A 12,433-nucleotide genomic window follows, 5' to 3' on the forward strand; every position below is an offset into this window, starting at 1 on the left:
ACCTGGGCTTTCCAGGGGCTGCTGATGGCACCTCAGGGGCTGCTCTCTCCTCATTGCCAATGCTTCTCTCAGCACCTCCTGCTCACTCCAGGAAATTAAAGATGACACAGAGTGATTTTGTGATCCAAGTGCTTCCAAAAGCAGAATGAATATTGTGATTTAACACGAATGTACAGACACGTCAGCTGCCAGAGGGGAGGCTGGGCTGCTTTTCAAGACAAATAGCTGTTTCTATATTCCCTGGAAGTGAATTACACCCCAGGGGGGTCTCTGTGTGGAGTTTTGGGGAGTGTGTGTCACTCGGAGACACTCCCAGTGCCTGCACAGACAGCAAGGGCAGGGCTGTTTGTTCCTCCTTCCCCAGGAGGAACATGGACAGACAGCACTGAGCACCTCATCCTATGTGTATAAATAAATAATCCATAAATCCAGAGGGCTGCTGGATCTTTATTAGCACAAACACCTTCCTGTCGAGTGGGCAGCCCCGTCCCTGAATGCTAAAAAAGGGCAGGAATGGGCTCTGGCCGCTGCTGCAGGCAGCACTCCCCCGCACAGCTCCTGTTCCAAGGGCTCCTGCCTGGCCTCACACCTGATTCCCCAGATCAGGGGATGGGACGGGGACTGTGACCCTCACATCCCCACCCATGGGGCTGAGCCCCCCTCTGCTGGCCCCGGGCAGTGCCAGGAGCCCTGAGCCATCTCCATCCCTGCTCGGGGCTGTGGGGATCAGGGAGCACCCCCAGCACGGTCCCCTCTCCCCAGGCCCCTCCAGCTGGGATCTGCTCTCCCCTCGTGCAGACCCTCATCCTTGTGTCGGGGCCTTTGCTGACCCCCAAACCTCCCTCGTGTCCGTCTGCTCTCCTCCCAGGTGGATTTTGAGGATGTGATAGCTGAGCCCGTGGGAACGTACAGCTTTGACGGTGTCTGGAAAAGCAGCTACACCACCTTCACCGTCAGCAAGTACTGGTGCTACCGGCTGCTCTCTGCCGTCCTGGGCGTGCCCCTGGCCGTCGTCTGGGGCTTCCTCTTCGCCCTCATCTCCTTCTGCCACATCTGGGCAGTGGTGCCCTGCATCAAGAGCTACCTGATCGAGATCCAGTGTGTCAGCCGGATCTACTCCCTCTGCATCCACACCTTCTGTGACCCCCTCTTTGAGGCGCTCTCCAAGATCTGCAGCAACATCCGAGTCGCTGTCCGGAAGGAGATTTAGGTCCTGGCAGCTGCCCCAGCAGCCCTGGCACAACCCCTCTGTGCAGGCTGGGCACAGGGACACACAGACACATGGACACCCTGCAGTGAGGGACCTGCACAGGGACACAGGGACACAGGGACACACAGACACACAGACACACAGACACACGGACACCCTGCCCAGTGAGGGACCTGCACAGGGACACCTGTGACATGGGAACTGTGCATCATGGCAGGACCCCACAGCAGCAGTGGCTCTCGGGGATGCTCTCTGTGCACGGAGGCAGGCCACGCCGCTCCTCACTCCATCCCAAAGCCAGAAGTCTTAGGAGAAGAGAAGCCCATCAAGGCTCAGGGAACAGCCCAGAGAGACCCCTCTGCCCTGCAGGACCCCCAGGAGTTCCTGCAGAGGGGCGGCAGCACCCCCTGGACCACAGCCCTGGGCACAGGCTGCAGGTGCCGGGTGAGCAGTGAGGCTGCAGAGCTGCTGCTGGCCACCGACCAAATCCTGCCCACTGCTCCATCCCTTCAGGCTGGGCTGGCACTGACACAAACTCCCTGACAGGAGTTATTGTTTGTGACAAACGATTGCTGTGGTGGGAGCTTCCGCGTTAAACCGCTGCACAAAACTTAGGGTAGAGCAGCTAAACCAAACTCTCTTTCATGTGTACTTGCATTTCAGCCAAGCTGTGAGAGCCAGACCAGGCCATGCATGACATGTTGTGTCTGCTCTGAGAGCGTGAGCTGATCCTGGGCCACTGCCAGCTGCAAACCCGCTTGTGGCACTCTGATGCTCAATTAATTATGTACTTAATTGTGGGGCGGCGTTGAGTGGCGTGGGCAGGATCCAGAGCAGGACAGCGCAGCTGGAGCCAGCCCTGAGCGTGGCCCCGAGCGCTGGGGAGGGCAGGGGGGACACTCAGCTTTTGGGAACCCCACTCAGAAACAAGCTGGGCTCTAAGCAAAGCTTAGGTTTGTTTCTCAGGGCCAGTCCTCACTGCAGGGGTGTGGGGTGGATGCTGAGTTAGCGCCAGGCACAGCAGTGCGCGTTCCCCCGCGGCCAGGGCCGGCTCTCCGCTGTGTCCTGGGGCTGGGACTGAGCCAGGGGGCTGCGGGAGGGGCAGGACCACGCTGAGCCCTCGGGCTCTGCCCAGCAGGAGGGACTCACATCCCACCAGTGCCCTCCCTCAGCATCCCGGGCTCGCCCCAGTGGAGGAGGAAGGAGGCTCTGCCGGGCCCCTGCTGCTCCGGCTCCGGGGAGGGAGGAGCGAGGAGCAAAAGGTGCAGTTCAGAGCTGTTTCCTCCCCTGTGCTGTCAATTAATTTGTCGGTCCCTCTTCCGCGGAGCTGCACTTTCACTTTGAGGCCCTTGAACGCTCTTTTGGCTCCAGCCTTAAGTGCTTTGCTGAACCCGGGCCCAGGAGGTCTCGTTGTTCAGAGGCTGTTCTCAATTGTCTCCATGTGCGCCTTCCCTTGGCTTCCAACAAAGTCTTGGAGCCAAAGACTCCTCTGGTGCCACGCCAAGGGTGAGAGGGAGCCAGGTTTTCTACTGGACCTCTTCCAAGGGCTTGGGATTGTATAGTGCTGTTACTCCATAGCAGTGTGGCACCCAAGCTCCAGCAACATCAGGGCCCAAGAAGGATGGAGTGATTAAAAAAAAAAAGATATTTAGGTAATTATGGGAGGAGGGGAAGCCTCAAAAACCATTTCATTTTTTGTGAGAATAAAATAATTAAAATCAATTGTATAATGGGCTTATACTTCTAATTTGTTGTTGTTGTTCTAGTAGTTCACTGCCTGAACCGAAAAATCTCTGAAATGCTGCTGTCCCCACCATATTGTTCCCTGGGTTCCCAACCCCTGGGGCACACACTGCTCACCCTTCAGCACCTCTGTTTCACTTCTGATCCTCCTGAAAAGCTGTTTGGCCGTGCATTCACCTGGGACATTCCCACTGCTGCTCTCCTGTCCCTGCTCTGCCCAGCCTGGGGACAGCACAGGAGCTCAGCCATGGCACCTCAGCTGCAGCACTCCAGGCGTGGGACATGGCCCTGCCTGACCCCCAGACACCACCAGAAACTGCAGCCAGGGCTGCAGGGCAATTCCCTGGGTGTCCCAAAGCTCCCCCTCTGCTGCGTGCATCCCTCCCGGTAACATCCACTGCCCTGTTCTCGTTCCTCCCTGGCAGATGGAGGATGCTCCAGGCCCTCAGACTCTCCAGAAAAGGAGACCCCTCCTTCCTTGTTTTGTGCAGGAGTTTGTGACTCTCAAGGAGAGGGAAGGTGAACTTGGGAGGAAAATGCTCTACGGTGTCCTGAGGACTTTAACCCATCAGCAAACGTGCTGAGAGCTCACTTGGAACTCCCACCAAAAAATCAAAGGAATGTCAGGATAGGAAAAGTGCAAATGGAGCCACTGGTGAAGTGAAGAAATAAAAGACACATTTAAATGCATTTTTCATGTTCATTCTCATCATGAAAGGCCAAATGACGTCTCCCTTTGAGAGACGCAGCCGTGTCCCCATGCAGAGCCCGTGTCACAGCAGCTCTGTGTCACCAGTCCTGGTGCTGGGGCAGTGGCCGTGAGCACAGCTGGCTGTGCTGTTTCGGTGTTTCGGTGTGTTTCGGTGTTTCGGTGTCCGGTGTTTCGGTGTTTTGGTGTTTCGGTGTTCCTGTGTTCCGGTGTTTCAGCATTGCTTCCCGTCCATCCCCTTCACTCCCTCAGCCCAGCACTGCCCCCACACCTCCCTCCTGCCTGCCACCTGCCACAGTCAGAAAACTTCATCTACAGTATTTGTTAACAATAAAATCCATGCCGTGAGCGTGCCCCGTGCGCTATAGAGCAAGCGAATGTCACTGGAGCGACGGGAGACCTGGTGGGATCCACGGGGACCCCAGAGCCAAGCCTGGCCTCGGGGACACCTCGGGAACATGATGTGTCCCTGCCAGAGCCCAGGGAGCCCAGCCCGGATCCCCCAGAGCCTCTGCAGGAGCTGCTCAGCACACCGGGCCAGGGCCTCGCTGCCCAGGCCGGCCGTGCCCGCTCCAGGCTCCGGCCAGCACTCTGCTGTCCCCAGGCAGGGCTGCAGGGCACGGGGCAGGGATGCAGGGGTGCAGAGCTGCAGGGCACAGTGCAGGGATGCAGGGGTGCAGGGGTGCAGGGCACAGTGCAGGGGTGCAGGGGTGCAGGGGTGCAGGGCTGCGGGGACGGGGCTGCCCCTGCCCCACAGGCTGCAAGCGAAGCGAGTGCTCCTGTGCTGAGAGCGCGGTGCCAGCGCTGGCATCCTGCGGGATCTGCTGCAGGCGGAGGAGGGACAGTGCCCAGCCATGCAGCAGGGCTGACACCCATCTCCCCGTGCTGCAGCGGCCCCTTCCATCCCTCAGGGATGCACCGCCCCTGCCCCAGCGGAACCCCATCATTTGTCCCTCCAGGTACATCCGTAAGCCACTGATGTCAGGTTTGGGGCTCAGGAGCAGGTTCCTGCTGTCTAATCCCAGGCAGCGCTGAAACTTGGACACAGCGTTCCTCCCCCATCCCGTCTCAGTTAAATAACGCCCTCTGTACATGCTTACAGCCTATTTACACCTGTTTCTAGACCCCGTCCTTGTCCGGGTCACAGCCCCCAGCTCTCCGCAGGGAGGTTGGGGAGGCAGCGCAGCAGAGGCTCCAGTCCCGGCTGCCCATGGCCTCATGTGCTGGGCGGCTGCACGAAGCTCCTCTGGCTCGTGCTCCTGCAGCTGAGGACGAAGGACGAGGAGTTGCTCTTCTTGCTCAGCTCACACCCCGGCCGCGACTTCAGATACCGCGTGGAGCAGCAGAGGAAGCGGCGCCTGAGGTCGTGGAAGAGGTGCCCGGTGTAGAGCATGTAGATCCAGGGGTTGCAGCAGCTGTTGAGGCTGGCCAGGAGCATGGCGATGATGAAGGGGGAGGCTGCGGACAGAGGCACGGCAGTGTCAGGGCACGGCACACGGCGCGGTGGCCCCGGCCGAGAGCCCGACCCCCGCTCCCCGCCCGCAGGAAAACAAACGCGAGCCGGAGCAGGGGAGGGGGCGAGTCTCGGTTCCATCTCGGCTTTCGGCTTTTTCCCCGCAACAGCGGCATTACCCCGGGGCGGCTGTCCGGCAGACAGAGCTGTCTGTCTGTCACAGCTGTCTGTCTGTCACAGCTGTCTGTCTGTCAGAGCTGTCCCGCAGACAGAGCTGTCTGTCTGTCACAGCTGTCTGTCTGTCAGAGCTGTCTGTCAGAGCTGTCCCGCAGACAGAGCTGTCTGTCTGTCACAGCTGTCTGTCTGTCAGAGCTGTCTGTCAGAGCTGTCCCGCAGACAGAGCTGTCTGTCTGTCACAGCTGTCTGTCTGTCAGAGCTGTCTGTCAGAGCTGTCCCGCAGACAGAGCTGTCTGTCTGTCACAGCTGTCTGTCTGTCAGAGCTGTCCCGCAGCAGCGGCACAATCGCCCTTTGAGGTGCCCACAGGTGAGGGGAGCCCCTGGAGTGGCCATGGCAAGGAGCGGCTCTGTGTACGATTAGACTCATGTTAGAGGCTCATTTCTACACTGAGATGATCCAGGACAGGCTCTCGGTTTGCAGCCGCTCGGGCTGCGGGACAGCCCCGGGGCCAGGGCTGCAGGGCGTCCCCCCCAGCCCAGCCCCGGCCTGTCCGAGCCCTTTGCCCGGTGCTCTCTCAGCACCTTTCTCCACTCATCTTTCTTTCCCCGCATTATTTTTCCCCACGCAGCGCTCTGCCAGGAGGAACAGGCATTCCCACATCACGGTCCGGGAGCCTGGCATCCCCCCTGACCGGGAGCGGTGGCCGTGCGGTGCCAGGACATCAAGTCTCTGGCTGCTGCTCTCTGTCCCCAGAGCACGAAGTACCGACTGTCCCACCCGAGGGGCTGGATCATCACCTGCTGGTGACAAGGGGATGGTGGACTGGCATCTGCCATAGCACCGGGAACAAGGGGGGACGTTCCCTCCGTGCAGGGGCTGCAGGAGGAGATGGAGCCTTTATCCTGCGGCCGGTGTTCCAGCTCATCTCTGCTCCCAGAGGACGCACGAGCAGCGGGGATGAACGTGCTCGCTTTGGCTGTTCCTGGCCCCTTTGTGCCTCCGCAAAAATCCACTGGCAGTTCTTAGACCAGTGCAGAAATGTGACTATAAATGTTAGCTTCCAATTTCACCTTTAGCCAATGGATGAGTAATTCCTGCTCTTGTGATGTCTGCTCCAACTACTTTTAATTTCAAGCACATGCTAAAAAATAATTCCATGTGGAGTGGTTACAAATCCCGGGCACAAGACCTGAAATACATCACAGCGTTTCTACTCACTAGAAAACACCCAGCCAGGGCTGACTCAGCTCTTCCCTCTCCGCAGGAGGCAAATTGAATTTCAGGGAGCTTGCTGCAGGGCAGGTCCGGAGGGTGGATTGCTCCCGTCCCTGGCTGGAACACCAGAGACCCCCGAGGGGAGCTGCGACCAGCCAGCTGTGTCCCCGGGGTGTGACAGTGTCCCCGGGGTGTGACACAGTGTCCCCGGGGTGTGACAGTGTCCCCGGGGTGTGACAGTGTCCCCGGGGTGTGACACGGTGTCCCCGGGGTGTCCCCAGGCACTCCCCGCTGCCGGGGATGTCCGGAGCTGCGGGCAGAGGCGCAGGCTGTGTCCGAGCAGGGCTGGGGGGCTCTGCTGCAAACACCCGGAACAGGAGCGGGATGGGATGAGGGGGGTCACATCCATCGCTCACAGCCCTCGTGACAGAGCAGCCGTGGTGTTTCCCAGCCCTGCTGCGGTCCCCACAGGGGCCGTGAGCCAGCTCTGAGCCCGAGCTCACAATCCCGCAGGAGTGAGGTGAGTGTAGCAGGAGCCTCCTTCCAAGCCGCGGTCTGCGGAAGGTCCCCAGCGCTTAAACCAGCCCCTGGATCATATCGTGTGGCTCCAGCCCACCCTGCGGAGGCTCTGGGCTGTGTGGCCACCTAAGGGGGTTCTCTGCTGCCTGACCAGTGCAGCTCACTGGGTGCAGTCGTGCCCCCACTGCCGCTGGCACCCCCGTCCTCCTCCTCCTCCTGTGCCCACACAGGTGTGAGGTGAGGAACAGCCACATTCCCTTCCCAACACGGGGTTCAGCTCTCCTGCACCCCACCGTGCTGCCTGGCCGCAGCCCCCGGCAGAGGGAAGGGAGCAGGGCAAGGCTGTGGGAATGCTGCAGGCAGAGGCCGTGTCCCCTGCACAGCGCTCTGGCTGTGCTGCGCTCCTCACCCCTCTGGGCAGCCAGCAGGGAGGAGCAGAGCCTGCAGGGAAGGGCTGCGGTCTCCCAACGCTTCCGTCCACCCCGGCTCTTTCTCCCCATGCCATGAAAGCCTCCAGCGAGAGCCCTGGCAGAGCTCCCAGGCTGTGCCGCAGCCCCGGGCTGCCCGGAGACAGGAACGAGATGGAGAGGGGAGCGCTACAGCCTGGTGGGGCTGGAGATCCCTCGGTACCTTAAAGCAAAGAGGGAAACAAAAGGGAGAATGGAGAGGAAAAAGGAAAGGGAAAGGGAAAATTAAACGGGAAAAGGGAGAGGGAAAGGGAAAGAGAAAATTAAACGGGAAAAGGGAGAGGGAAAGGGAAAAGTGCTGGAAGTCCTACTGCACAGGGCGAGCAAGGGAAAGCTTCCTCACACAGCCAGAAAGATTGGGATGGACAAATCCTGTCCAACAAGGGTCAGCAAAGCAGCAGAGATTTGGGTGCTGCCGAGGGTTGTGTGCTGGGAAGGGAGGGGCAGCCATCCAGACTAAAACACAGCACGAGGGAGGGCCGCTGCTTCACCCCAGAGCCCATCTAGGAAGTGGAAGTTTTGACCAGCCCGAATCAGGTGGAAAACCCCTGGAGCACTGAGGGAGGTGCATAAGCCACATTCCACTTCTCCTGAAATACACGGGGCAGGGAGCAGCGGGAGAGGCAAAGCACGCCTGCCTGGCTGTGCGGGCAGCCCGGGGCACGGAGGCGCACGGGCTGCGGGACACGGAGCGCTGAGCGGCCGGGACAGGCTCGGGAAGGATGGAGAGCTGGGCTGGGCACTCCGCCGTGCCCTGGCAGCTGCCCCGTGCCGCTCTCGGCTGCGGAGGGAGCGGCTCCTCCTCGGACTTTGGCACTTCCTAGAGCCTGGGTCAGTCTGTTTCCAAGGCGCTCCAAGGGCATCCCTGGGTGCACTTTTCTGCCCTTTCTCCCACCTCAGAAAGTCACAAAGAGCTTTTCATTAAGGTCTCCCAGGCGGTTCTCCCGTCTGCCGGGGACAGCACAGACCTGCCCAGCTCCAGCCGTGTCAGACCAGGGTGGGTGACAGTGGGGACAGAAGCAGCCAGCCCAAATATGAAAAATGGCAAATCCGTGACACCACACCTTTAGGAAAAGGTTTTGCTCACAAATCAGGGGTTTTCTACGGGAATTGTGCTCCAGTCAGAGATAAAATAACAGCAGCATAGTTCCAAGGTGGAGAGGGAGAAGAGGCCAAGAGTATAAAGCAAAAAGTCAGTGAGGAAAAAACGATACAACAAAGGAAAGGCAGTCAGGCTGTGCAGCTTCTCCTGTGCTCCCAGTCTGCAGCATGTCCCAGCACCCAGGGTGGGAAGTGAATCTCCAGGGACCCCAGAGTAGCCCCCAGGGACAGCCACCATGCAGGGACAGTCACCACCCAGGGACAGCCAGCACCATCTCCATGCCCAGCCCCTGAGCCGCAGTGGCCCGGAATTTGCCAGAGCTATGGTAGCCCCTGAGCCGGGGAAGCTGCAGCTCGGCCACTGCTGCCTGCCGGGGATTTTCTCCGTGTTCAGGACTTTCTCCCATCTCCCTGCCACCCGCCAAACCCAGCCCGGAGCAGTTTGTGCCGTGGCTGTCCCCGGGGCACTGGGCAGAGCCAAGGCCAGCAGAGCGAGGGAGGGGAGCTGTACCTTCCTGCGGGGCGTTGGTGTCCCACACAGACCACATCTGCACGAAGAAGAACGGGGTCCAGCACACTATGAACGCCAGCACGATGATAAAGGTCATTTTAACCGTCCGGATCTTGGCTTTAGAGATGAGCCTGGTACTGCTGACCCTGGCAAACACCATCCCACCACGGGAGCCTGAGCCCAGACCCACACTGGGCCCGTGAGCCGTCTTTAGCTTCACGTTCTGCCAGATTTTGAAGCTGATTAAGCCATAGCAGATGCTCAGCATCAACACTGGGATGATGTAGACCATGAGGGTGATCCAGGTAACGTAGGCTTTTGGTCCCCAGGGCTGGATGAAATCTGCCCAGCAGTCATAAACCCCATTGCCCACATCCCTTAGAGAAAATATGTGGATCTGAGGGATGCTGACCAGCAGACACAGCAGCCAGGTGAGGAGGACAGAGACTCTGTCAGCTCTCCTGTGCAGGGACCTCAGCGGCTGACAGATGGCCAAGCACCGGTCCAGGGACATCAGCAGGAGCATGTAGGTGGAAGCAAACATTCCCACTACCTGCAAGTACTTGATCAAGCGGCAGAGGAAGTCTGGCCCGTAGAACCTGAAGGTGATGTCCCAGATGAGCTGGGGCAGCACCTGGAAGATGGCCACGACCAGGTCAGCGATGCTCAGGTGCTTCATGAAGAAGTACATGCGGGAGTGCTTGTGGCGGGTGGTGTGGATGGCCAGGAGCACGCACAGGTTGCCGGTCAGGGCAAGGAACAGGATGAGGCACAGGACTGTCACCTCCACCTTGGCCATGTCCTCGTTCCTCTTCAGGGGGTCGGCGCTGCTGTTCCTGCCGGCGCTCGGGTTCTCCAGCCGGAGGCTGCCGTTCCCCAGGGAGCTGTTGATGGTCCAGGTGCTGCTCCCCGCCAGGTACAGCTTCTCCATGGCCAGCGCCGGCCCGCATCGAGCCTGGGGCAGGTGAGGGCAGAGAGCGGGCACAGAGCGGGCAGAGAGCGGGCACAGAGCGGGCACAGAGCGGGCAGAGCCTCTACCGATGCGTTCGTGTGCGGTAGCCGGCTGTCCCCGCCGCTCTCTGTCCGTGTCTCTCCGGTTCTCAATATTCCGCCGCTCTCCGCGTCCCCCTCCCGGCGCTTCCCCCCTCGCCGTGCGGCTCTCTGTGCCCGCCCGTCCCCGTGTCCCGGAGCCGGCTCCTCCTGTCCCCCCGCCGCTCTCTCGGTGTCTCCTCCCGCCGCTGCCCCGCCGCCAGTCCCGGCGCAGGGGCCGGCCGAGCTCCGGGGGCGGGGGGCAGAGGCGGGTCCCGCCCGGCCCCTCGGGGCCCGCCCGTGGCCGCTGGCCCCGCACCGGGACCCGCCCCAGCATCGCCCCTGGACCGGGACCCGCCCCAGCATCGCCCCTCACCGGGACCCGCCCCAGCATCGCCCCGCACCGGGATCTGCCCCAGCATCGCCCCGCACCGGGATCTGCCTCAGCATCACCCCGCACCGGGATCTGCCTCAGCATCACCCCGCACCGGAGCGCGGCCGGACCCGCACCCGCCGGGCGGCCCCGGTTCCCCAGTCCCGGTTTCCCAGTCCCGGTTCCCCAGTCCCGGTTTCCCCAGTCCCGGTTTCCCAGTCCCGGTTCCCCAGTCCCGGTTTCCCCAGTCCCGGTTTCCCCAGTCCCGGTTTCCCCAGTCCCGGTTTCCCCAGTCCCGGTTCCCCGGAGCGGTGCGGGGCAGCGGCGGAGCGAGGCTGCGGCAATGGGCGGGGGCCGGCAGCGCACCCGAGAGCCCCAAACCCCCCGGTATCGCTTCTCTGGAGCCAGCGGAGAGGGAGCTCGCACCGGGCTCAGCCCCGGCCCTGCCCGGCCCTGCCGGAGCTGCTCCAGGGAAGGTCCCCCAGGGAAGATTCCCCAGGGAAGGTCCCCCAGGGAAGATTCCCCAGGGAAGATCCCCCGGGGAAGGTCCCCCAGGGAAGATCCCCCAGGGAAGAACCCCAGGGAAGGTCCCCCAGGGAAGAACCCCCAGGGAAGAACCCCAGGGAAGATCCCCCACAGGTGCTGGCCCAGCCTCGTCCAAGGAGCAGGCTCTGGCCTTGGTCACTTGGCTGTTAACACACCCACCAAGAACTTCCCTTTTCTTTCAGGAGGAAGATTTCGGAGTATTTTGTCTATAAAAGAAGGAGCAGTAACTGTGAGTGACACAGTTTGTCACCAGCTCATCAGCACAATGGTTGTCCCCATTTTCAGGCTCCCTAGCAGGGATCCAGAACCTGAAAGTGCAGCTGGGATGTTCAGAAGGGCATGGAAGCCTCCCAGTCCAGAATGGAACCCCTCAGTGCAGCAGCCCCAGTATCACCACCCTCTGCTCCCCACTTCCAGTCATATCTCAAATCCTCCTCAGCCCAGCCTTAGGCCCTGAACAAACATCCCTGCAGCTATTTTTAAAGGTTTTTGGGAAGCTTTAGCTCCATGCAAGATGTAGAAATGTTAAATACTTTGGCACATTCTCCCCTCCAGGGTTCACGTTATTGCTCGTTCAGGCAATAAAACTGCTGTGGGAATCTGCGGAGCGCAGCTCACCACGTGCAATCGTTTTTTTGTTGTTCTGCTGCTTTTGGGAGAGCTCTGGGGGTGAAATCCTGGCTCCAGTGCAGACAAGGACAGGTTTGCTCTCGGCTTCTGCTCGGTTCCTTGAGCATCTTGCAGGCACTGAGGGATGTCCTTGGGGACTCAGATGTGGCACAGCAGCCGTGAGATGGTGCCTGAGGTGAGGCACAGCAGCCACCGCTCCTCTCTGGCCTTGGATGTCACAACTGCACAGACCCCAGCTCCCTTCAGAGCACACCTGGACTGCCAGGAAAGAGCCCAGAGCCCCTTTTGTGTCCCCTGGCAGCTGGGCACGTGCAGGAGCGGTGTGTGACTGGAGCACAAGAGATGTCAGCAGCGCGTCACAGGCGCTCGGCTGGGCGAGAGCTGTCCCAGACTGAGCCCGTTTGTGCCATGGCACTGCCACACCGCTCCAGGGCCACATCCTCTGACACTCTGCCTCGTCTCAGAGCGCAGGAGCAGCCCAGGGAGGCTCCCACAGCTGGGGGCTCAGGGGAACACCCAGCCCCCAGTGCCCTGCCCTGGCTGATCCTGTCGGGGCATTGTCCCCAGCAGCCAGAGATGCTCGTGGCCCCTCACAGCCCCTCAGCTTAGGCAAAGCTGCAGCTGCTCCATGGCTAAAACCCAAACACACGTGATTTTGAAGCAAAGAATCCTGTGAGAATCAAAGGGTTTTCTGAGTCATCCCCTATTTCTTCCAGCTTTAAATGTTCAGGGATGCCATAGAGCTGGAA

The 12,433-nt window shown here is 60.6% G+C and overlaps 2 protein-coding genes across 2 annotated transcripts in view; one reads left to right on the forward strand and one right to left on the reverse strand.

Moving 5' to 3' along the window:
• CAV3 (caveolin 3) overlaps positions 1 to 2,944 on the forward strand; it is a 5,444-nt gene extending 2,500 nt beyond the window's left edge. Inside the window, exon 2 of the mRNA XM_015640453.2 lies at positions 869 to 2,944. Within this exon, the coding sequence (XP_015495939.1) occupies positions 869 to 1,210 (342 nt within the window). The 3' untranslated portion in view covers positions 1,211 to 2,944. The remainder of the gene's footprint in view (positions 1 to 868) is intronic.
• Positions 2,945 to 4,339: 1,395 nt separating this feature from the next.
• On the reverse strand, positions 4,340 to 10,227 carry OXTR (oxytocin receptor). Its single transcript, XM_015640477.2, has 2 exons — positions 9,107 to 10,227; positions 4,340 to 5,120 (listed from the first exon to the last, which is right to left on the reverse strand). Exons 1-2 carry the CDS (start codon positions 10,035 to 10,037, stop codon positions 4,879 to 4,881), a joined length of 1,173 nt encoding a protein of 390 aa, XP_015495963.1. The 5' UTR covers positions 10,038 to 10,227; the 3' UTR covers positions 4,340 to 4,878.
• Positions 10,228 to 12,433: the final 2,206 nt, after the last annotated feature.

Source organism: Parus major, chromosome 12, assembly GCF_001522545.3.
Source record: "Parus major isolate Abel chromosome 12, Parus_major1.1, whole genome shotgun sequence".
Classification (NCBI taxonomy): Eukaryota; Metazoa; Chordata; class Aves; order Passeriformes; family Paridae; genus Parus; species Parus major.

Excerpts from the sequence above, each read along its gene's own strand:
- OXTR (XM_015640477.2), bottom strand. The coding sequence starts at position 10,037 with ATGGAGAAGCTGTACCTGGCGGGGAGCAGCACCTGGACCATCAACAGC. Across the intron at positions 5,121-9,106 it reads CACCAACGCCCCGCAGGAAG|CCTCCCCCTTCATCATCGCC; the intron begins GTACAGCTCCCC and ends CTCTGTCCGCAG.